Source organism: Oxyura jamaicensis, chromosome 1, assembly GCF_011077185.1.
Source record: "Oxyura jamaicensis isolate SHBP4307 breed ruddy duck chromosome 1, BPBGC_Ojam_1.0, whole genome shotgun sequence".
Taxonomy (NCBI): Eukaryota; Metazoa; Chordata; class Aves; order Anseriformes; family Anatidae; genus Oxyura; species Oxyura jamaicensis.
Window position 1 is genome coordinate 6684095 of NC_048893.1, and position 24801 is coordinate 6708895.

At 45.1% G+C, this 24801-nt stretch overlaps 1 protein-coding gene across 3 annotated transcripts in view; it reads right to left on the reverse strand.

Annotated features, from left to right (window-relative positions):
* The window catches only part of FRMD4A (FERM domain containing 4A), a 355878-nt gene that overhangs the window by 252282 nt on the left and 78795 nt on the right, over positions 1-24801 (reverse strand). Inside the window, exon 1 of one of the 3 annotated variants that reach the window (XM_035334249.1) lies at positions 15690-16143. The exons of the other annotated variants lie outside the window; for them this stretch is intronic. Coding sequence (XP_035190140.1) covers positions 15690-15722 — 33 coding nt within the window. The 5' untranslated portion in view covers positions 15723-16143. Of the gene's footprint in view, positions 1-15689; positions 16144-24801 lie in introns of those variants that run through there. 3 annotated transcript variants of the gene reach the window in all.

Below are 24801 nucleotides of genomic sequence, written 5' to 3' on the forward strand. Positions count from 1 at the left end.
CGAAAGGTTTCACAACAATAAAAAGCAGCAGCTTACGGGGAGGGTAAGTTTCCATGACATGGAGAATATAATTTAGATTGCAGCATTTTGAATCCCAAGCTGCACATGACTCAAAAGCATTATGTTGTATTGCAAAATAAATAAAGAGATAAAAAATAAAAGGCAGATCTCATCTGAGGGATGTGTTCAAGATGTAACAGACATCTGCAAGACCTGGAGATTGTGTTCATATTTGGACATCAGCTCGTAAGAAATTATTGGACATTTTCAGGAAGAGGGCAATAAGAACGATTATGGTTTAGAAAAAGTGACCAACAAAGAAAGGTTAAATGATGTAGGTTTCTGTGGTCCAGAGGAGAGAAGCCTGAGGGGTCGTGAAGCAGTTTGTCACAACACGGTTGTAGATGGGCAGGGATTAATTGCAAGAGGAGGAACAATCTGGCTTGCTCTGCAGCAAGAGATGAAGTGGGCATTAGAAAAGCCCATTTTGCTCTAAGACTAATTAAGCACTGGAAGAGGAGCTGGTTACCTGGGGAGTCAAATGTCCTGTGCTGGAAGTCTTGAGAACAGTTTGGACAAATTCCTACTGCAAACAGTGCAAATGCAGCTATGATGTCTCCAAGCCTGAGTGCCTTCCAGCCCTATTTTTAATAATTTTACTATATACTAAGAGTGTTTGGCATATGCTGTTTCCCCAGCAGTTTGCAAACAAACAGAGCTTCAAAATATTCTTTTGAAAGGTGAGTAGGTGGGCAGGTATCACAACTTCAATTTAGAAAGCTGGGGGGAGATAAAGACAGAGATTTAACTAATTTCCCTAAGGCCAGGGAAGCACCTTGCATGTGAGGTGAAGTTCACCTACTAATGTTGCTGAATCCAGCAATTATCAGGAGCTCACACCCACCCTTTCCCCCTCAGAGGATCTGCCTCTTGGGGCTTGATTTTCATCTGGCTATATCTCATGTAATTGCCTGGAGGCTTCCTTGTGTTTGTTTGTGTTTTTTTTTTTTTTTTCCTCCTGAGCTCTTTGCTAGCGACCACGTTAATAATTGCTTACCCTAGTCCTGTATCTGCCTTGCTGCAGGTGAGTGCAGATGCTAACTGACTTTCAAGGCTCAGGTGAGCTGCAAAAAACACTTTTATGGGTCACTGCTTGTACTGAGACTCTCAGACCATGACCTGACCACCAATGGAGAAGATGCTGCTTTCTTGCTGAATGCACACGGCAAGAGCCCTGGATGACAAATCCTGGCTAACTCACAATTTCAAAGGTAAATAAAAAACTCCTTTGGATTTAACTTAATTAGCAAGAATGTCAGTGATGTCACTTCAGACCTGCAGCCATTGTTTTTTTTTGTTGTTGTTTTTATTATCTCTTTTTTTTTTTTCTATTGAGACATCCGTGGCCTTGGAGCATTAGGAACAATCACATTATAACAAAGCAGACATATTTTTCACCTATTCCTCCCCAACACTTACATGTTCATTCACCAAAACATCCTTCAACTTTCTTCTGCCTTTCTACATAAGGAATAAAATATGCTCTTGTTGCTCTAGGTATTAATTAATCTCTCATTATCAGCTGGCTGGGTGAGCCTATTATAACCATGGTTTCTTTTGCATTAGAGTCTGTCCAGAAAATCTTTCTGCCTTGTGCCCATGGATTAATACCAAACCCTGGTGGGCTTCTCCATGGAATTACTTCTCGTATTTGAGTTAATACCAGTGGAGAACTTCCCGAGCAGCACCAGCACTGCGCGCACCGGCAGTCGCGGCTAATTGGTACATATGCTTCCATTGGACAGGCGCCATGCAATTAAGAGGACGCCCTCCAGGCGTTAACATTTCTCGTCTCACAGTAAGTGTGGTGGGAGAAGGCAGCAGAAGTTTATAGGGTGTTATCCATGGGGGTGTGTTATTTCAACAGTATTTCTATGAATCTGTGAGGATGTTTCAGAGCTGGGCAGGGAGCCAGCACAAAGACGTCTCTGAGGCCACGGAGGAAATCTCTCAGTCCCTGCTTGCTGCAAGATGATGCAGCATGGGGCACTGATGCTGCTTCTACAGTGGTCTGTTCTTTCTGGAACCTGGGTGCCCACCCTCTTTAGAGTCTTTACAACCCCTTATTTTCCTTCTAATCCCAGCAAAATGTCCACCAGCTACATCCCTGTGAAGCCACCAGACCCCGCACTGTACAAGGATTCGCGCCCCTCTTGGGTCCTTTGCAAGCTTCGGAGTTTGGAAACCCCATGGGACGACGGAGGGTCGATGTACCACGACCAGTCAGCTACTTCCCACACAACAAGAACTGCGGGACTGTGCATGTAACCACACTGTGACCATGCTGGGTCAATCTTTGTGTGCTGCTGAAGAGCATCTTAGCCATGATGGGAGCAGAGTGTAGATGAAAAGGATGACTTCTTGGGCCTTATCTCCATCCATTCAGCCACCAAGGCTCCAGTACAGTGATGAGAGTTGCTCAGATGTGGGTCTGTCCTTTCCAGGTCCCTGAGATTGTGAACATCTTAAGTGGTGCCACAGACTAATTAGTGTACTTGGCTGAATCTTTTTGGAGGAAGCACAACAGAACATCTATCTTGGAGGAAAGCATGAGTCACCCTAAACCAGCAGAGCTTCACCAGTACACACATTATCCCAGATATGAAGTTCTATTTTCAGTGAGCCAGCCTGGGACTTCAGGGTGAGGTCTGCACTTTGGTTTCCTCTAAATGCCTGACTCACTGCTCCCAATCTCTGAGTGTCAGCTTCATAGCAGAGAATATAGAAATTAAGAGGTCTAACTCCAGAGAGGGTATCAAAGACTTCACTCCTCCTGGGGAGGAGCCGTGACACTTGCCACAAGAACACCAGTGCTCCTGCACACCTGGCTTTTGCCAGGACCAAGCGCTCACAATGCTTGGCCCTTTCCACTGGAGAACTGCCTTGATGCAGAGAACCCATGGGTGAATTTCCTTGGGCAATCACAGAGGTTCTGATCCTGGTCCACCCTCTGTATATTCTGGGATGATGGTGAAACTTTGATATGGATTCATAGAAACTCTGAGCCTTACCTGTTTTGACCAAAATATCTTGGAAGCAAGCACTCTGAAAACACTTGGACAGGGAAATTTGAAGCCAAATCTCCCCCCTGTGTGGCTCTTGGGCACTCAGTGAATCCCATTACTACCTGGCAGAGCGATCCTGGCATCATGGTCCATCCCAAGCTGTGTCCAGACGGTCCTCTTTAGGACCACTTTGGAAAGACAAAAATCTGCCCTCGGAAGTCTGGCATTAGCTGGCCTGTGTCTATCCTCTTAGTCAACATATTACAGGGAGGAAAGCACTTGATCCCACTCCTGTCTTTCTGTCTCTCTCCTATACTCAGAAAACCCCAGAACATATGGAATAAATTTGTTCAAAATATTGCACTTTCAGCTGCTCTGGTTTGAAGAGAATGAGATTCACCTCCACCATCAATGTGTTTGTCCCCAGGTGCTAAAATGATGTACATCAAGGCTCCAGTGCCACTGGCTAATTTAGGAGTGTTGTCATCATCATAAAAGGAAGAAAATCAATTCGAATCAAAAGCCCACAACAAACTATGACCTTATTCAAATCAGAAAAAAAAAAAACAATCCCAACCTCTGACAGCTATGGTAGGATGCCAGAGAAGCCGTAGAGCCACGCAAGATGCATGGTATTGATTACTGTGTAATAATGATTTCCCTTCAGCCCACAAACCCCGCAATATACTTCATTCTGCATTCCAGAGCACATCTCTGAGCATCGCTGGGGCTGGGAAGTAACACACAGCAGACATCGCTGGGGGTTGCAGGTTAAGTACTGCACTTAGGTTTTATGGAGCAGAAGAGTAGATAAATTCCATCAAATGAATGTAAATGCTGAGCATTAATTTTTGCTTCTGGGAAACTTTAACCATTTCCTTATGTTTTTGGAAATATATTGAAGATTTCTCATTTTCATCAATTGTCATGTGTCTCTCCTTGGTTCCGAGTCTCGGTTTACTTTGATTTTAATTTTGTTTACTGTTACTAATGAAAATATTCCTGATTCTTTGCTAAAATTTTCCCTGGCTTGTCTACAAAGACTTTACTAGTTATTCTATAGGATAAGCAAAAGTTTTAAAGAATTCCTAATTCTTGGTCCTTATTCTGTGCTGTCTGGAGCATCTCAAAGACAAAGGAGTAGCCACTTTCCTGCCTGAGTAACAACTGTCAGAGTTCATTCAAGATAGGTGTTATAACATGAGTTTGCTTTGCTGAGCCTCTGCCCCTTGCTTCACTCCCTCTAGGTTTGGTCTTTTCTCCACTGACAGTAATTCTTCTACACCGTATGTAATAGGCAACACAGCTTTATTTCATCTCCCTGTTATTATGGTGGGTGATATCTCCAAGGGAAGATTAATGGCTAAAGCTGATTTAATGGTGTACTTACTGTTCACAGAAACAAACAAACAAACAAAAGGAAAAAAAAAATAAAGCATACCGCTTTTTCTCTCAAGATTGAAAAATATTATTATTATTATTTTTCTCCTTTGGTATTTGTTGTTTTCCAGGCTTAGGTGGCCTCCCAAACAACTTTACCATCTTTCTGTGCATCTGTGATGTTCCCATATTAATGTGAGTCATTCCCACAAACAAGCCTGGGACTTGGTTGCACGTATGAGAAATTACAATTTATCTCCACCAAGTTTTGGGAGTTATGCCAGCAGAGAATCTGATTCTGTGTAAGGAATCTCTTTAATGTCCTTGGTCTGCCACATCTCCCTTGTTTTGGTTTTGGCTTTGGTTTGGTTTGCTTGTTTGTTTGTTCTTTGCTGGGGAAGAATATCAGCTCACTTTATAAAGAGGTTTGTGATGTCTGTGATCAGGGTTTGAAACATTTGGCTGACATTTCCCCTTGCATTTGCTAAAGCACCAGAACACTGCTATCATTTAAAACCTTCAAACCCAGGCATATTTCTGCATGAAAAAAATGTGGTCTAAGCAAAAATTATATTTAGAACCTGAAGAGAGCTCACTGTAGGTTAAAGAAATGTCAAAAAATCACATTTTCTGCTTAATCTACCTGACAATCTACCTCCATAACAAATCTGTGCTTGTTAATTACAAAATCTACCTTCAGTGAGAAAGCAAATGCCATCAGTAAATGTGCAGGAGGGATTTAAGGCAGGGTAGCTGCTCGCATATGCAGACATATTTCCAAAATGAGTTGCAACACATGCTAAAAGTCACACCCATTTTATAAAGCTTTCTTCACCGCCCTATCAAACAAGTGCAGTAATCAGACACAGCTCTTCATATGTAATATGCAAAGAGATTTATTCCAGGCAAAATGGCCCTTGGAGAGATGCAAGGGGAAGAACGTAGGTTCACACCCCACCCTCGGTGCAAGGCTTTGCCACATTTTTATTTTGTGCTTTCACAAGCTGCCCAGCCTTTTCATACAGGCAGCTCAGCTCTGCTGACATCTCACACGACTGTCTCTTTTGTCAGTCTGGGTTACTCCAGGAAAGGTGCAAGGGGGAATGATTAGCTGCAGTCAGTTTATCTTGAGTTCTTAGAGGGAAATAATAGCATGGGGTTAAATTAAAAATAGCCACATGACAACAGCCATGCGCAGGTTGGTATTATGCGCATGAAAACTGCTTTGGGTGAATACCAGGGTGAAAAGCTAGAAAATGCCAGGTGTCAGTGGGTGTTCCATGATGAAAGTTTTAATTGAGTGATCATATGTTCCCTTCACCCTAACCTCTGCCCCGACGATTTCCTTCTTCCTTGTGCAGGGTGGAGCTGTGGTAGCGATGATTCAGCGAAGGCGTCTGCTTTCCAAAGGGCTCTTTGGCATTTGTGGAAGCCACAAGGTGTGCAGAGAGCGAGGCTGAGGAGCACTGCAGAAGATGAAAGTCTTTGGGTGAAGTCAGTTGGTGATGGGGGATTTATACATCCCAAACTTTTACTAATGACCCCTGACATCTGTGATTTATTTTGGGGTTTGTGAGAGACACCCCCAGCACACGGCTTGAAAAAAGCCTGGGCTGTGCCAGAAGCAAGCAGCGAGGGGCACAGCGAGTGCAGAGAGACTTGTATAAAGCTAAGGATGTGGAAAAGTCAGAAATGGCCCAAAACTGGAGGAAACCTTTAACAATTCTTTCATGGCTCAGTTCTGCATCAGTTAAACAGACATAAACCCAGCGTCTGACTACAGGTTTTGATGAACTTTGATACCGTTGCAATTAGTGCCACTGGGGAAAAAAAAAAAAAAAAAAAAGAGAGAGAGAAAATGAATAATTCTGTTTTCAGGGCAGTGATCAGTAAATAAGACCCAGGGTTACTCAGAGAGAAAGGAGAGTACAAAATAACGAATGGCTGCTCATTATCTGAGCACTGACCATCTTATGTGCGAGATGAGGAGGAACCTGTGGAAAAGCAGCGTGGGGCTGCATAATTAAACAGGACAGGGCTGCAGGGATGTCCCTTGCTCTGGTATTTCCCCACTTTGTGTCTTGATTCTTTACATAGCAGCTCTGCACATGCGTGTTTTGCCACCAGAGGAGTTCCCACACCATGGGTGCACATCACCACAAACCCCATCCCCTCCATCCCTCACTCATCCTCTCCCAGCTGCATCTATCTAGTTCTGGTCACCACTTCTCAAACAACTTATTCCAGCCCTATTCCTCTGTCTGCATCCTCCCCCGGCTCCCTGAATGTTTCAGCTTGGATTTTTCTCCACTCCACCTACGCCAGTCTGTTGCCTTATTTTTCTTGCTGCTGTGGGCATTAGCAGGGATCCTGGGGATCCAAAGCAGGCTCCCTGCCACTGGGGAGGACAGATATCACCAATCTAGTAGAGAGAGGGACAGATCCTGGCTTAAATCTCAGAAGAGCTGGCTTCAGTTTGGCTGTTTTTGAGCATCCCTACCCCAGTCCCATCGGTACCCAGATACGTGCTACCCAACTGCCAGCAAGGGGTGAGGGGAAATGTGGAAGCACTGGTGCCATGGGGTGGTATCATCACAATGTGGAGACACTTTTAATCTCTTGTCTCACCTGGCCTCTCTCTAAAGATGACAACACATTAGGGGAGGGGTTGTGCCATCCGTTATGAGGATTAATATTGCCTTATAAGTACAATATATTTCGTGGGCCAGATCACGGAATATTTACTGAAAAGATTAGTCCTGTAAGTAATCAGTCTTGCTGCAAAAGTGTTTCAGTGGCACCAGATAATACTCTAATTCCTTCTATCCAAAATAATTTAATCTCCTCTAAATGAAATCCATTTTTCTAAGGAAAAATGACTTCCATTGCATTATTCCAAACCTGTCTGTGGAGAGATCCAGCTTTAGATGAAGCAGTAACGATTTCACCTAACTTCTTCGTTCAGCTCCTGAGCTACCAGAATTAATTGAGCGTGTAATTAAAGAAGGGTTTTCTTACCACCATGATCATACTTGTAATTAAAATCTCACACAAATGCGTATGTGGAAGAATAGGGCAGGGCAGCGCAGGCATGAGACCAAAGTGTCTGACAGGTTTACATCAAAGGACCTGAGCTCCAGCAGCTCTAAGCCAGAGGGAGGGGAGGAAGGGAAGCCAGGACGGGCTGATAACTGACTTGATATAATGTTTGTGACCTCCTGTCTACAAAGCCCCAAGTGGTTTTAGTGTTGTCTACCCAGGAGATTGCTTCTGCCTTTCATGTTGCTTCAGCAGATTCAAGCTTTGTGAGTGTTGGTGCTACCATGCCCCATGTGAGCAGGAGAGCGATGATATCTGCATGACTAGAATGGGTTTGGCTGCTGCATCATCAGCACTGTGCCCAGGGGACACTGTGACGTGCCACGAGAGCCACCAATTTCCCCCATTTTTTGTTGCACGGGAGACCCGAGACCAAGCTTTTGTTAAGAGAGGAGCGGTGGGTTTTTATTGCTGCTATTTATTCTGCATTTACTATTAAACCAGCCTTTAATAGCAGTGTTTAGCCTATGATGGGTGACCCAAGTCAATAGCTGTGCCTGGGGACAGCTGCGTTTTTGAGAGTTTTGGTGCTGGACGTGGAGAGAGGCTGGGGAAAAAATATATATATATATATATATATATATATATATATATCCTGCACAAAAGGGACAAAAATATTCCTTAAATAGCTGAACAAAAGAAGGGATTGACTCCCTTAGCTTGCCTGCCATGTGTTGTGATAACCTGTGACTGTATGAGGGAGGGAAAACCAGCTCCCATGTGGTGCACCCAAACCAAGAACCTTAAGCATCAAGGGAAAACATGGGTGTGGATGGGTGTTGCATGTAGGAAGGCACCTTGAGCAGAAAAATGCCCTCTCATTTGTTTTCATTTGTTTGATTCTTGCTGTGCTCAGGGAAATGGGACTTTGTAAGTTTACTGATATTATCATATGTTTATAGAAGGCATCAAAAAGACACCTGTATCCGTCCTTGGGTCTCCTCTGAACTGGAACAACCTACAGGGCCTGGAATTTTTGCCTTGCTGGTTGGATCCCAAACACTTGTAGGCTTGGTGGGGTTTATATTGCAATGTAGGTAATGTAGATGGAAGAGCAATGAAAGGGAAGTTTAAATACGTTAACTATGCATTCTCAGGAAGAAAGCCCACATGCAGAGCTGTGCACATACTCCAACATTCATCTAAACACAGCACAAAATGATGAGGAAGAGCAGATCACTATGGAAGCCTGTGCTGAGGGGCTTCGAGCTATGCAGGCATGCAGTGAACAGAGACCAGAATTCTTGTAGGAGAAACACACATTGTGCAAGTGCTTTACTGCATCTCAGGAAGTCCCAGACATTAAACAGCCCCTGCCAATAATGGATTTCGGACTGATCTTGTGTATGAGGCAGCCATGCAAGAGTGCCGTTTTCCTCCATAGATAACCACTACGCTGGGATTTTGGAAGGGTTGTCATTTTTGTCACCCTTGCACCTTTCCCATTTGTGCAGCAGTTGTGACATTATGACCTTCCCCTGTGGATGCCTGCATAACCTGTGATTCACAGCTAGCAGCGGGGCACTGTCTGGATCTTGCTTTTCAAAAGCATGGCAAATTGCCTTGCCAACAGCTGCCCATTAAGCAAGCTACTTAATGAAATGACTAGAAAGATGGGTGTTCACCAGCACATCTTATTAAAAAAACCTGAAGCCTGTAACCCACGTGGTGATCTAGTGAGATATGTGCTCTTAATGCCAGTGCATGGTTGCTGTTCTTTTACTCCTCTGCTCCATGCCTTGTCCTTCTGTATTTTAAAGTTTATTATAATTATGATACCGGTGTTATTTAATTTATTACTATTACTATTGTTATTAATATTTTTCGTTTTAATTTGGTATCATTGTGGTCTCTGCATATCCTCCCAGTGCCTGTGATTTTCTCTGAGGTCCCATGGAAGCCAAGAGAAGGTTCTTGTGCACTTTCAGCCAAATTCAGCTGCAGGAAGGTTTTGGAGGACCTGTGATGTTCCTGGGCACCTCTGCTACAGCCTGGGCTTTGCACTGTGGCAAGACATGGAGAACCAAGGATGGCTTTAACTGGGACATGGTACCTGGACAGTGAGTGGGAGGTGGGCAGGGTACCTTCCTATTTCTATTCCCTTAAAGAACCCAGTGACATATGATACCTGCATATGAGAGCTTTGGTCATCAAGACATGTTGTGATCATCCCAGGCTCCAACAGGACAGGGCACCAAGCCAATGCATGTCCCCCCAGCAATGTGATGCTAGACTGGCAGTGGGAGAGGAGGGACCTCAACCTGGTGACTGCTGTTTATGAACAGCAAAGCAGCCCCAGCGTTGTGTCCATCCTGGCCCATCTCAAGGGCTGTTTGATGGTCAGCATGGGAGAACCCAGCAAGAGCTGAACCAGCTCAACCCAGCATGCACCCAAGGGTGCAAAGGGCCTAGACTGGATGCAGCTGTGCCACTGAGGGTGCTGAGAAAGGACAGCATCACCCAATCATTGAATTACAGGCAAAATATCAGAATCTTAAAAAATAAAGAAAGAAAGAAACAGAAGCAAAACACCACCCTTTCCTCCCAACCCTCTGTGAAGCCTATGGGGTCTTCTCATCATGTGTTTGTCCAGCACTTAGCATGTGAGACCCCACGCCAGACTGTGACCTCCTGGTGCTACTGTCATGCAAGCCTCAGCAGCAGCAGTGTCCAGCTCCTGCCCAGGTGTGATGGTGCCTGTGTCGTGTCTGGTAAATAACCTGCTCCTGCTGCAACCGTGCACGGGGGCAGGGACCATTCAGGCATGGTGGCTTACTGTGCTGATACAAAGCACAGCCGGAGAGGAAAAATAACCTTCTGGTTTTATGTTTAGTGATATATTGTTCTTAAATCTGGGTGGATTTAGGAAATGTTACAGAAGAACAGAAAGGGATCTGCTCCTCCAAAATCATAACATTATTGAAGAGTTATCCTGAAACAAAACTCTGCTCTGAGTTATGCCCCTACAACCCCTCTCCCAGGTATTTATAAAACCATGATTAACAGTAACAGACACAGGACTTCATCATTTCTTGAACTGCCTTCTTTTTTTCTACAAGCTCAGAGAATTACATATGGCCTCATTAACCTGCAAGTCAAACTGCTAATCGGGCAGGGAAGAAGGAGCCCTGCTATGTACGCTCCTTGACAGGCTGCGTGTGCCCTGCTGAAGGGCTGCCGAGGTGGCACCAGCGCTTCGCAGTGCATGCCATGGACTTCACGTGGCCAGCTCACGGGAGCTTGCACTTTTGGGAATTACTCCAGGCTGGAGGATTGAATCTCCCAGGTGACTTTGAAAATCCCAGCCTCTAAATGTCGTTAGCACCCGTGTGTGTCTGTGTCAATGGGACGTTCAAAATGGCAGTTCCACATGCAGAGGTATTGAAACAGGGATCTGAGAATCCAGAAGGAAAAAGTGCATACTTTGGGGGAAACATACACCCTCTTTTGCTGTTTTTCCCCATTATTAAAAGCACCAGGAATAGTTTCATGTCATATGCAAAGGACTTATTTTGCCTTTTGACTTGTGTAAGAGTGCCATTATGTTCCTGTAGATGTGTAGCTCTCCATGTAGTGCAGGATCATAACTTTTACTTCCGCAGGACAACTTGTGAGCTAGAAGTGCTCAAGTGCTTTGCAGGATTCAGACTCACATTATGATAAAACAGCTGCTTATGTAAAGCTCATTTTAGCTATCATCCAAGGGAGTGGAATACTGCAGCAATTCCATCAGTGGGTATAATCCATACTCCAGGCTTGCCTTTCTCTGGGGCAATTTTCCCTTCCAACTTCCTCCTCTGACAATCCCAAATGCCAGAAGTCCCAGCCCTCTGCTGTTTAAGACTCCCACGGGATGTAGTAGGTCCCAAAGTTTCTCGTAGTAGCTCCCAAAGTTTCTTTGCTTCAAAGAACTGTGAACTTCAAGTCAGGTACAAAGGACAATTTAACCACTCTTGTTGAGAGAGCTAGCGGTCAAAAATTAAACTGTTTTGAAAACAGAGCCAAAACAGTTTAGCAAGTAAATAGTAACGCCATGGGAGTCTGCTAATCCCCAAAATCTATAATAAACAGATAAAGTTAATAAGATTCAATAACAGAGAACAGCACCATTAATGTATTAAGTGCACTATCTAAACATTACACACATTATTTGCTCAGTTCCCTAGCTGAATTCTCTGTGCAGAGGAAAACTCGAAATTCATTATCTTTGGGTGCAAAGCCTAGTAAATTCAACGGTAATTAATCTCCATTTACCCTCTAAGTGTGTTTGTGAACAGAGGAAAAGTTCATTGAAAAAGTTCTTTCAGTGGGTCTGAAAGAAAAGCAGAGCTTTGATAAACAAAAAAAGCACCAAACACAGGCTTCTCAAAGGAAAATAGAGCAGCTAGCCAGCTCTGCGTGGTTCAAGCCAGGTGCTCATTGCAAATTCAGTAGCATGCACTGGCAAGTGTCAGCGGCAGAGAAACCGAAATTACTGAAATTCTTATGCCAGTGTAATTTGCTGAAGGCAATGCACTGAGGGTTAAGGAAAATTGTGCATGTGTTGAGGATTATAAAACAAATTAAAATGGAGGCTAACAAAAGGAGTGCAATATTTATGCATTTCTTCATTCTTTTCACTCCATGGTACTCAATCAACTTCACAATCTCTTAAGGTGGCATGGGGACATTGTTACTGTGTACATTCATTTGCTCTTAAAAGGAGCTCAGGCATATTAAGCTACATAAACCGACTGATTTTGGTAATATTTATCAGTATCATAATTAAATCACCAAATAGTTACATCCCATTATTACTTCTAGCCATATGAAATCTAACCATCAATGCAAAAAAAAATGTAGCATAAGTCTACTGTTCAATGAGTTCCACCCATCTGCTTCAGTTTTGACATGCCAGCCCATTTTACCACATATTCCTCCACTTTCCCTTAAATTCCTGCGTTTGTGCATCCCGGTTATGTAAAAGTAGAAATGTATTAACCACCCATGACTTACTGCAGTGGAGTCCATTACATGGTGTAATGCACTTAATGCTCGAGATCCAATTTAACTCAACAAATATTTTAAAGAGTTTCTAAGTTATTAAGCACCCCACTCTGTGATCATCCAGCATGGCCCAGTAACCAAATGGGTTATCACTTTGTGGAGTGGGAAATGAGGCCCCTATGAAGAATGTTCCTGGCTGCATATTCCCAGCCTCATGCTAGCAAGCCCTGATGTGGAGCTGGCTGGGGAAACAAGGGCATGTGTCCATGTCCCTGATTCACTGTGCTGTGGCTGATGCCTCAGCTCCAGCCCTCCTGCACCATATATTGACCCTCTGCAGAAGGGAAGGGAGGTTGCAACCTCTACAAGAAAAAGGGACCAAAGACAATCATATTTTTGGTTGCCACCATGATTCTCCCAACTCCACCTTCAGGGACTTTGGGCTTTTTAGACCTTTGGTTATGGCAGGCGGATGCCCGTTGTCCTCACCCCTTGGTGACATCGTGAGCTGTGCCCACAGTAGTCAGCCCTGACCCTAACTGCTTGTGGAAGCAAAGCAGACTCGGGGGTGTTTTGATTTTTCTGTCTATATTTGAGCAGATTGAACACAGCTGTCTGGGACACTAGAGATAAAGCTCAACGTTTATTTGCATTTTACCATAACATGGGGATTTTCTTGTGCAGGATAAAGTCTGGGAGCCCACAGATGCTCCAGGCTTGCTCCAGGCAGTGCTGCTGGAGGTGACCAGGAACTCCCCATTCTTCAAGTCACTTTACAAACCAAAGGACAAAAAAACTTCCAGCCCACCTCAAACACTTGCAGCCTAAGTGTGAAGTAAGTGACAACAGATGGCAGAAGACAGACGGGGGAGTAGAGGGGAAAAAAGGAGGCAATATTAGTGAGTGTGACAGGAAGGGGTCTCGGCACATCGGCAGCCTCATCGTTGGCGAGTTTTTTTGAAGGCATCACGTATTAAGGTTGTATTTGGAGAGTTATAGATTTTACACTCGATTTTCTGGCAAGTAAGCAGGGAGCCTCCGCCAACTATGAAATATCTTGGAAATGAGATTAGTTTCAGATCAATTCAAGTGATTTTCTCATTGTTATTTCTCTGAAAGGTAAAGACACAAGGGCCCAATCCTGATCTTCCCTATGCAGAATCTGTTTGAATATCTCCATCAGCTCCACAGAGCTGCCCCAGATTAACACCAATGTAACATCAACATCAGGGTCTGGAGCTTCACGAGACTCACACCGGTTTTACACCACTGTAATCGACGCTTTAAAATCTCATTGCTTTGGCCTGAAAGCAGATTGTGATCCAAAGAATTAAGGCTATATTCCTGAGCACAGTCCTCTGTAGGTTCAATAAATAACCTGATAATGGTAATTGAGATTACACTTTATGAATGGCATTATTAGGATTTACATTCCAGCTGCAGCTACGAAGCAAGTCAGAAGAACAAACATAATATCCAGTCCCGGTCCGCTTCCCTTACTCTGTCATTTTTATAGCCGTGTGCATGCTGCAGGTGCTGATAGTACACACATCTGACTTAATTCACGCGTTAACCTGATAGCGCACCAGTGCCGGGAGAGACTGCCTCCAGCAATCATTTCAAGCCTGGTTAAAGAAGCAGAATGGAAACATCAACTAAAATGCTGGAAGTTGCATTTTCTAATGCTGAAAGGAGATCAGCTGGGCTTTTTGTTTGTTTGTTTTATATTCTGTGATAATAACAAAGTAGTACTCAGAATTGCCTTAGAAAGACTAACAGCAATGTACATATTCCTCAGTGACAAGGGGTATGAATGTCTGGTTCTAATAAATCTTTCATTTTATCAACTAATAAATCTTTCATTTTATCAACTGCCCATTAGCATTATTCCTGTATAATGAAGAGCTATATGAAGTTGGTAAGTCCTTTTTTTAATGCCCAACTTATTAGGCAAGACAAAAAGGAACTGAATTAAAGTGGGAAAAAACACTCCCCTGGAGAATTACAGTACAGCAATTTGCTGACAAATTATTATTATTTAAATCACTTTCCTGGCTTTTAATATTGAAAATACTTTCAATCATTGAAGAGCCTTTAATTTAAGATAGTAGATGGCAGAGATGTAATAGAGGAGACCAGACCAGCCGATCTGCCTCTGTACAGGGGCTGGACCAGACGATTTCTCAGAATCTTTTCTTGTCTTGCATTTATATGAAACAACTCTGGTCCAACTATACATTCACAACTGCTTGCATTTGAGACGTATGAAGATGCCCTTTTGCCAGTAATAACTGCCATTGAATTCCACTTCTCCCCGTCCTGAGAAACAACACAATGGGGCTGCATGTGGTGACAGACCAAAATCAGAGAGATTTACGCAAGCTAGATACCACATGGGATGGAGGCAGTGACCAAATAAAATACAACCAGGATTCAGACTGTCCCCCAGGACCGTGCAGAAATAACAGTACGGAAAGACATTTTGCAAACCAAACCATCACTGTATTTCTCTGTCTGTGGCTTTTCCCTGCAGGAATCCAAGTTTCTTTCATAACGAGGATTAATGGCAAACCTCTGAAGAGAGTTTGAAGCACGAGAAGCCGGCAGACAAGTGCAGCAGTCGCTGAGGTCTGCACGCTCACTTTCTCTTTTACAGCTTTTTGTCTGGGTCCACACCAAGAGGTTTCCCCACCCTGGCAGCTTTGTGGGACACAAAAGCACCCTCTTTGCATGTTGGTGCACCCCTTGTCGCCAAAACTGCCCTGCCCAGGTAGCCCGGCAGCAGCATCCCTCCCCGCGCCGCAGGTACGCTTTCCACGAGCCGCTCCCCAGGGAGCACACACAGACACACAGACACAATGAGAGCCTCCGACTGGAAATTCAAACAAAAATATGGCTGTCTACTCCAAAAAGGCAAACTCATTTACAAAGGTCAGCTCTGTCGAGGAAGAGTGATGGGTTACTCCCCTCTCGGAGGCGACTGCTGTCGCTCCTCTGCTGAGTTGCATTCACGAGTTTTGAAAAAAGAAAAAAAATAAAGGAAGAGGAGAAACAGAGACAAAAGCTCGGCAAGCCCCCTATTCACAAAGCTAGCCCCGCACCTCCCCTTCCCTTCCTCGGGTAAAAACAGCCTCAAAAGCCATTAACATCTTCCCCTACCTTCGTTCTCATCGGAGACAGAAGCCCTTCCATGTTGGTCCGATCCTCATGCCAATCCTCTTCCCCCAGCTTAGCCTCTGGTGCCGTCCTCAAGCATCCCACACGAACAAGAGCATGTCAGGGGCCGTTGGCCACCCCCTGACGGCCACTCGGCCGCCCGCCCGCCAACTTGCAGCCCTCGGTGGTGCGGAGCGGGGTTCCTGGAGAGACCTTCCTCCCGCTCTCCCTCGCGCTCCTCTCTCTCTCCCTCTCTGCATAATCTGCCTGCAGCTATGTTTGTACCATCGCGGCTGACAAACGAGCCCAGCCTTACGTAATGCATTCAGGACAAGCCATCCCAGCCCTGCCGCTGGGATCGGGTCAAGCAGGAGGGATGGGACCAGCCGCTGCCTATTGTGCCCGCTGGCTTTTCACGCCGGGCTTAATTCGGCAGCATCCCCGTGCGCGGGGCTGACGCACGACAGCTAGCTAGGAAATCACCACCGAAACTTCGTGGAAAGGCTGCGGATTCCCCGGGATTTACTTTTAAAAGGGTGTATCCCTCACCCCCCGTGCTGGCTCGGGGTTGGCAGTGGTTGGAGCATTTTCTGCTGGGCACGTTGACTGTGGGCGAGTGACCAAACCCACGCCAAAAGGCTTTTCCTTTCAGTTGTCAGCTGGGAAATGACAGGAAAAAATAAAAGAGGGGGAAACAAAAGGGATATAGTCCTGCAAAGTTGCTCAGCCAAAGATACTCGGTGATTGCCTTTCTATTAGCATTTTAATTCAGATCGGAGCACGCCTTTGTGGAGAATCCCTAATTGCCCCTGCTTGCTGCATTTTGGCTTCCAGCACAGGGTAATGCAGGGAATTAATGTCTTTTGGGAATGGGATTCAGCCCTGCACCCCACTCACTCCAAACACATGGGCATTCAGTCCCTGGGGCTGGACCAGAGCAGCGTGAAGCAAAACCCCTCTGAACCATCGCTGCCCAGTGCATGCCCTGCTTCCTCATGCAGACAGAAATCGTGTTCTCCTTCCCTGACCCAGGGGATAACCTTCCACACAGCAATTGTTTTTTGAAAATGAAATAAAAAATACTGGCTACACCACCTTATCATAAACCTTGCTACACCACCTAGGTGCTAGAAAATGATTGCCAGGCTGACTGGAGCGTATCACAGGTGGAAATTTCTAATGCCCTTTAACACTAGCTCTTTGAGGCCCCAAAGTGACATGCTGAGGAAGAGTCACCATGTGATGAAGGAGCTGGTCTGGGATTCAGTAGGTCTGGTTAAATTTCTGACAATGCTACGTATTCCCTGTATGATCATGGGGTTTCACTATATTCAACTTTCACCATCTAACACTCTGCCTCCACTTTGAGTCAGCCTCCAAGGCTCATGTAAGGCCACCAGAGAGACAGGCTCCTTCCCACGGTGCTTCTACCAAATTTCCAAAGGCAAATTTCCAAGTACATCTTCTCCTCGGGTTCTGCATGGCTCCTCACCCTTCCATAAAGCTCTCCTTTTGCTGTGGTTTCATGTTTTTTAGGAGCAGAAACCACCTCTGCCTACACACATCCTTCATGCTCCACACTGGCTTTTGGAGACTACATCCAAATGGAGGGGGTGTGAGGGAATCTCTTCGTGGTGGTGTACATGAACGTAGGGTGCAAAGCCTGGGATGAACACAGAAAAATAAAGGACCCCTGTCCTGGCAAGCCCCAGCAGAAGTGCACTTAGACAGGGAAATAGATGAGGGTGCTTGTCCCCACACATACTTTTCCTCACTATCTCTCCCTTCCCATCCTGTCAACCCTGTAGATCTGGCAGTTTGGGGGCTTTTTTTTCTTATTATTCCTTATGGGGTAAAACCAGGGAGGAGAGGTGCCCCCTGATGAATCATTAATATTAATTTCAAAGTAATTAACTGTTCTCAGCAAAACTCAGCTCCTTATTAAATGTGAAGGAATCTGATCATATCGTGTTGAAGGCAGTGATAAGTTTTCCTGAGCTATAAAGCCACTATGCAGCCTCTAGCAGGCTCATCTATTTCTTGCTGGGTGTGTACAAATATATTTTGCTATTGGCATTTACAGGACTTTAATAAGTGGATGAATAAATGGCAGCAGGAATTGCAGGCTCTAGGAAAACACAGCAGTTGTGTTTTTTTTGTTGTTTTTTTTTTGGTGTACAATGGAGTGTCAGATGCTGGTGTGAGGTTCACAAGCCTGTGCATCTGTGAAACAGCCTCACCTCCAAACCATCAGAGCAAACTGATACTCCAAAGAGCCCAGTATTTGGGAATTTCAGAGCTCTCAGGCCACATGGGCACCCTGTAATGCAATATAATAATGTATATGGTGCATCTGTGATAGCGTGAACTCTCAGTTCTCTTTTAAAGTTCATTCTGCTTTGAACTAGGCTAAACCATGGTGCCTCATGAAGCTTCCTGTGTTATCTTTGTTTACAAGAAAAAAAAAATAAAAAAGAAAAGAAAAAAAAAAAAAAAAAAAAAAAGAGATGGTTTTCCTGAAGGCCAGAGGAGTAATCCAAGCTGGGACCAGAAAAGCAAGCTGGGGCCTTTCTGGTTCAGCAGCACTCAAAGACTCTGATGTGAACGGACCGGGGAATTGCTGATAGTGCATGAGTCAGAGCAGAGCCCAGCCCGGCAGGATGGGCAGGAACGAGGGAGAGGACGGGGCTGTTTGAGCAGATCCACAGCTCAGCCTGTGCACTGGGGACCCTTGTCCCTCCACAGCACTTCCCAAGGATGGTTATGAGCCCCTTGGGGATGCTGTGTGCCACAGCAGCAGTGGTGTGTGACAGTGAGGTCTGTCCAAGTCCACCTTCAGCAGTAGGGCCAGCAAACACAACTGGCTCTGCCTGGACAAATTTTGACGTGGTTATCTCAGAAAGCACCAGGGCTGGTCATTTCCAGCAGATGTTAAGAGATGGAGCGACAGCAAATGGATGGGGTCATGCTTCATATTTCATCCTCCTCTCAGTCTCCAGGCACCAGGTAGGACTTGAGCTCTACCACTGTCTGGGCCAATGCTCGGCTTCAGCCCATGCAGCCACCAACCTGTTCTTTGAGTGACCAGCAGCAGGACCACCACCCTCCCTGCACATATCCAAACCTCTTTGCAACCCCCTCTCTCATTCAGAGCAATGCCTCTACACCTGTGGGAGCTAGAGATGTGTGTGTTTGCCTTAACACAAAGGTTTCAGCCATGGTAGCCAGCAGAGCAGTGCCACGATAGCACAGGCCATGGCCCAACACTTCGTTCCTCCCCTGGGCCACGACAAGCGGCAGTGCTCAGGTTACCACAGACTTGTTCTGCAGCCTCCCTTCCTGCCATTTTCAGATCAAAGGCACTGCAGAGGCAAAAGGAGCATGTGAACACTTGCTTTCCCATCTTTTTTTTTTTTTTTTTTTTTTAATCTGGGGAGGAGAGCAGCGTTTTACTCAGGGCCTGGTCAGCAGCACCCGGCCTATCTTGGGTTCTCCACCTACTGAAGAGGGGAGCTGCTCGTCTGGTTTGCACCGATGTGCATCCACTCCTGGGTTCAACCAACTTGTGCTAGAAGTGTTTGAGATGGGAATGTAATTACTCTCAGCTCTGTAACTAATCATGGGAGTGAGATAGGTGCCTTGAAAGCCCCTTAAATTGCCATAATCTGAATGACTGAGGTAGATGCCTGCCTTGGAGCCGAATCTCGTTACAGGCCCTGCTGACTGCACTGAGACACCTCCACAGGCCTGAGAGCAGAGAGATCTAGCTGACATTTAGTGAAGTTAAGATAAATGTCCAAATTTCACTGTCTGATTCTGGAGTGGGAGAAATGGTCCAAAAAGTGTTATATTCAGCATTCTGCTCTTGGCAAAGGGCTTGGAAGCAGTTGAACCCTACGGTGTATATCTGGAGCCTCAGTATTCCTCCTGTTCACCTGCTGTGTGTGCACCCAAGCCAGAATAAAACTTGAATTGAAACCCTCCCTAACCTTTGGGGTGGGGATCCCAACACGGGGGAAGTTACGCTGCCTGCCCTGATGTCCTGAAGAGCAGGAGTCTGCATCCAGACCTGATCTCCACTGCCCTCAGAGCAGCCATTTCCTCCTGCCTACCATCCTCCAGAGATGCTGGTGGCCAAGATCTCCCAGCCCATGGTCCCACCTCCCTTACAGAGCAATGATCCCCTATTTAGGGCTACCATAATCCACTGTTGCCTCCCTGACCCCAAGCTGGCCAAGTAGTCATCCCTCAAACTAAGTGAGGGAGGGGAAACAGCAGGACCCTGCGTGGTTTTCACCCCCGCCAAGTCCGTGGGCATTGCCCGTGCCCCCAGGCAGGACAAAAGACACTGCCATGGCTGGGCATCATCCCGTATACACGCTGCATGCCGACCTCGCGCCTGGTCATTTCATCCAGCAAACAAAAGGTAGCATCAAGGTGTTGCCATGGCGACTTCCCCACCATCCGAATCGCTCTGGCATCATATATGGGAGAGGGAGGCATCCCAGCCGTACACAGGGGCTGCGCTGAAACACATCTTATATTTAGAACATGCAGCGTAGGGAATACTAATGAATATTTAACATTTGGAGCGCCTTCCACCCTCGCTTCATTTTTGTTGCATACTTTCCATAAGTGCAACATTTGCCTCCAAATGTTAGGGATAGTGTTGCTTCTCTCTTCACCGCTTCTCCAGATTTACCCTGCTTTTCATTTCTATGAATAAAAGTCAAACAGAGCAGACGAGTCTCTCAAAAGTACCATTTGCAAATCAGAATCAGTGCCTGCAGAATGTTGGGGCTTGGCTGGGGAACTGGGAGGTTTTTATTTAGGTTGTTGCTTTTACTACAAGTCCACTGATAAAATAACAAAGGCAAACTGTTCAGAGGCTACCTAAAAAAGGGTAAGATTTGCTTGTACTCTACAAAAAACAGATTCTTTTAGGGATTTTTAGGTTTTGTTTTTTTGGTTAAAAATAGCTGCTTTCAGCAATTAATTTCTCTGCTGTGAAAAAAAAAAATAAAAATCACCACACCTAACTTTGTTTCATTCATGCAGACAAAACACACATATGAAAATGTCCTGAAATTCCTTTCTTCTGTTGTCTTTTTTCCTTAAAGGGAAAACAGACAAAAACAAATAAATAAATAAATAAAGTGAAAGCTTGTGGAATCCCAAATTCTGAATGTTTTCATGTGCTTATTTATATGACACACTGCCAAAAACATGCAAAGGTGATGGGCACGGTGGTGAGTATCCTTCGCTCTTGCCAAGGCTGTGCACCCTGCCTGTTGGGGTGCAGACTGAGACCTCTGGGCAATGAGGAAGCTGATTTTTTGAAAAGTGCAAGGGGATGAATTGGGAACCAGCAAAACCTACTCTGGCTGGAGTGGATTGAGCTGTAGGTGCTCACAGCCACTGCCTGCATGGGTATCCCTGTATACAAGAGGTGCCCTGTGGGCACAAGTTGATGGTTGAGTGCTTCATACCCGGGATGGCACTGCTTATCCAGGCTCCTTTGAATTGAATTATAAGATTGAATTATAAACACGGTTCAAAAAAGTTATCTTTCAATTCTCATTCTGGAGCCATCTCCTGGCATATATAAAGCTTTGTTCCCAGAAAGGCCATATTCTCAGCAGTGATTTTTGTAGTAAAAAAGTGATTTTTTACTAGCTGGTGGTCAGGTATTGGGGTCTTTTATTTATTTATTTTGTGACAACCAGCAGTACAAAAGCTGCCCAGCTCCTGACAGCTTATCTGTGTGCTTCCTGCTTGGGACTGCTCCAAGGTACCAAGGATACGGGTGCCACTCAGCTGGCAGCTCTGTCGGTGATGCAAGGGGAGGAACAGCACTGCACTGGGTGTGTTGTTTTGGCAGCCTTGAGAAACTGGAGCCGTGTTTATTTGTTGCTGGTTATAGGGCGTATTTTCAAATCGGAGAAGGGAGATTTTCCCCTCTGAGGCTGCTGGCTGCAGTCCTTTGAGATCTGCCCCGGGGCTCTGGATAGAGGCAGAGCCGCCTCTGGGAAAGTAAACACAGGGCAGCCCCATGCTCTTCACAAGCTGTTCCACTGATGCAGCATTTGCATGAGTAAGTGGTGTCAAAATCGCTTGCCAACTTACCCTCATATGGCTCTGGTTGTAGTGAGGGCTGGAAACACCAATTACTTTTTTGGAGCTCATCTTTAAGGCACTAATGACCTGCTTTTTTCCAGGACAGTTATGCCTTTTCCATGAAAGCAAAGCAATGCGATGAATTTTAAGATCTCAAGGCAATATTAAGATTGTTTTAGTTGCCTTCCAGATTTGGAAGACAGACATTAAAATAATCATATCTGAATATATCTGTACAAAGCTGAGCGAAAGACTGATTTATGGCAAAGCCAGTTAAGCATTCTTCCATCAGGGTCTGTCCATCCTCCTCCAGCAACTGGAAGGCATTTATCTTTACAACACATCAACAACCTCATTATTATTATTATATTATTATTACTATTCCTCTTAAGTCAATGTGGTAGTTTAGGAAAGAAAAGCTGCCTCTCAACATGCAAGAAGATCACCCCAGCAGACATGTGGACCCCAATGCCTTGCCACCAGCTCAGTTGGGTCTCCAGGACCAGGCTCTTGTTTGGTGACCTGGACAAGGCTCTGACCACCCTGTTTCTCCGTCTCTCTATCCCAACACATCTGTGCTTTGACGATCTATAGATGAAAAATAGGAGCTGTAGAGATGAGGCTTACAGACTAAAATAATTGCTGCTGTCCAGAGCTTCTGCCCCAGCAGAGGAGATGGCCTCTGGATGTCCTGACTCCCCGAATGCATAACCACAAGGCTGAACTTCATGTTCAGTCTTCTGACAAAGCACATGCTGGAAATACAATAGAGCTTTCTTCTCCCCACAGTAACTGGAGCTGTATTTTCCTTTCTCTGCTAGGTGTATTTGCAGTTCTGGGTGTTAAAAGTCAAGACACATTCAGAGCCTTTTACTAGAGCATTTGGTCTCTAGACGCATTTCCAACAGCCAGGTAGATGATTTATTCATCCACTTCAGTAACCATCCAAACAGGGCACAGCGTTCGCTCCAGTGTAGGAAGCAACAAACACCGAGTGTGTTTGGTTTGCAAGAACAAATCAACAGAACAAGATAACAGAAGCTGTTTTGCCAATGTAAAGGACTCCACTGCCATCCCTGTTAATATCTCTGTCAAATTAAATGCCATTTCCCCAAGCTGCAACTCTGGTAAAGCACAGCTATTACGCTCTCAGTTAGAAACCTGATTATAGCCATTTTATGTCTGTAAAAACACAACCTCTGATGCAAGGTGACTCCCAGATACTCCGCAGATTCTCATAAATGCACTTGCTGCTCTATAGACACGTCTGTGTGTGCATTGGGTGAGGAGGTCTACCTCTCGCAGGGCAGGCAAGGCACTCAATGAGAAATCGTCATTTCTCTGAAGGATAATGTCATTACAACTGTGCAAATCCTGGACTGTAAAAAAGGAGATGGGGACGGAATAAACACAAGGGCTTGGGATAAAGCAGAAAGAGAGATGGATAGACAGAGCTGAAAAAATGCAAAACAGTAATTTTTATCTTGCCCCAAAGCAGTCCTGTAAAATATTGTGTCATGACGAGGTGCTTTTATCTTCTTTGAAGTTTGGGTTAGTTTTGGAACAAATTAGAACCCAAAATGAAGAGAGCAGCTAGGGGCCATCTCTTCTCCAAAATGTCAGCAGTTTTGGCCTGCCCAACTCTAGAAGATACCATGAAAAACTATGACCACTGTAGACAGGAGGATGGCAGAGTCTGAGGAAGATCCAGCATGTCACTTATTTAATGGAGACGGGCTGCTTCACAGGACATGATCATGTGCCTGAAAGCAGGACCTTGGGAAACATGGGAGCCTGTTTTCCCCCATTATATGCCTACATTTTATTTCATTTACTTATTTTTATCTTGGTTTGTTCAAACCTTGTGGTCCACGCACTGTTGGTAAGCTTGGAGTCATCACCACGTCTGGTAGATCTATCTTCTGGAAGAGGTGACAGCCTGCCCCCTGCCACTCAAGTGGGGTTCCTGTGGACCCCCCCAGATAAAATCCTTGTCCCACTGATGCCAGCAGCATGTGGCTGCTTTATTCTGTAATAGATATTTCTTGCTGTACGGGTCCTCCTGATTCATTAGGTGCCTGTAAGACCCTCCTTATCTTACCATCCCGTGAGCTCCCAGCCTCCCTGGGCACTCCTTGTGTCTGATCAGCTATCAGTCCCTTCATGTCCCATCTGTGACAGTTTCTGAGCAAACTTCATTGGCTTTGGGAAGAAGGTGAGGACTACACAGTAAAGACATGCAGAGGTCTGGGACTGCCTCTTGCTTTCTTGCCCATTTGCTTTCCAGAGCCCTTTCAGCTCATTTAAACCCCAGGTCCTCTCAAACCTTTTAACCCCTTAGACACATCACTTTGGGGCAGGGGATCTAAGTATCTGCATAAGTGTTAGCCCCGCTGGGTGCTCCTTTCACTGCAACAGGCTACAGAGATGTTCTTCTCCTAATACTGCTGATCCTAGGTCTCCCTGCTGTTTAATTTCTCTGTCTTTACTGGCCTAATGGGACATTTATTCTGTCTCCCAGAATATCAATAAAGATGCAAAATAATGATGCCGGCACAACATCCCCAGAAAGGCACAGGAGAGCTTCTACATATAATGAATACTATCATCAGCCTGTTTTCGGCTTAAGCAATGATCCCCACTTACATCAAAGCCTCATCTGAATTAATATCTGAAGCTGGAATTCACGCCACTATTAGATGCTGTTAAAATACAGGGACCCCAATTTTTCTTCTGCTGGAAACAACGACAAAACACACGGATCAGGGTCAATCTTCAGAGGTGGGATTTGTCTCAGACAACTCCAAATGTCTACACTTATGGCTGCCTCCAGCGCAGCTGTTTCATTATCATTTCTTTATAGTATGTGGAGTGAACTGGCACTTCTAAGGCTCTATTCCCTTGACCTGTGTTAGAATAAGGTCCAAGCTGCCTAACAGAAATGCATTTTTTTTTAATGTTTTCTATGCCATAATCCTGGCAGAAATAAGGATGAAAA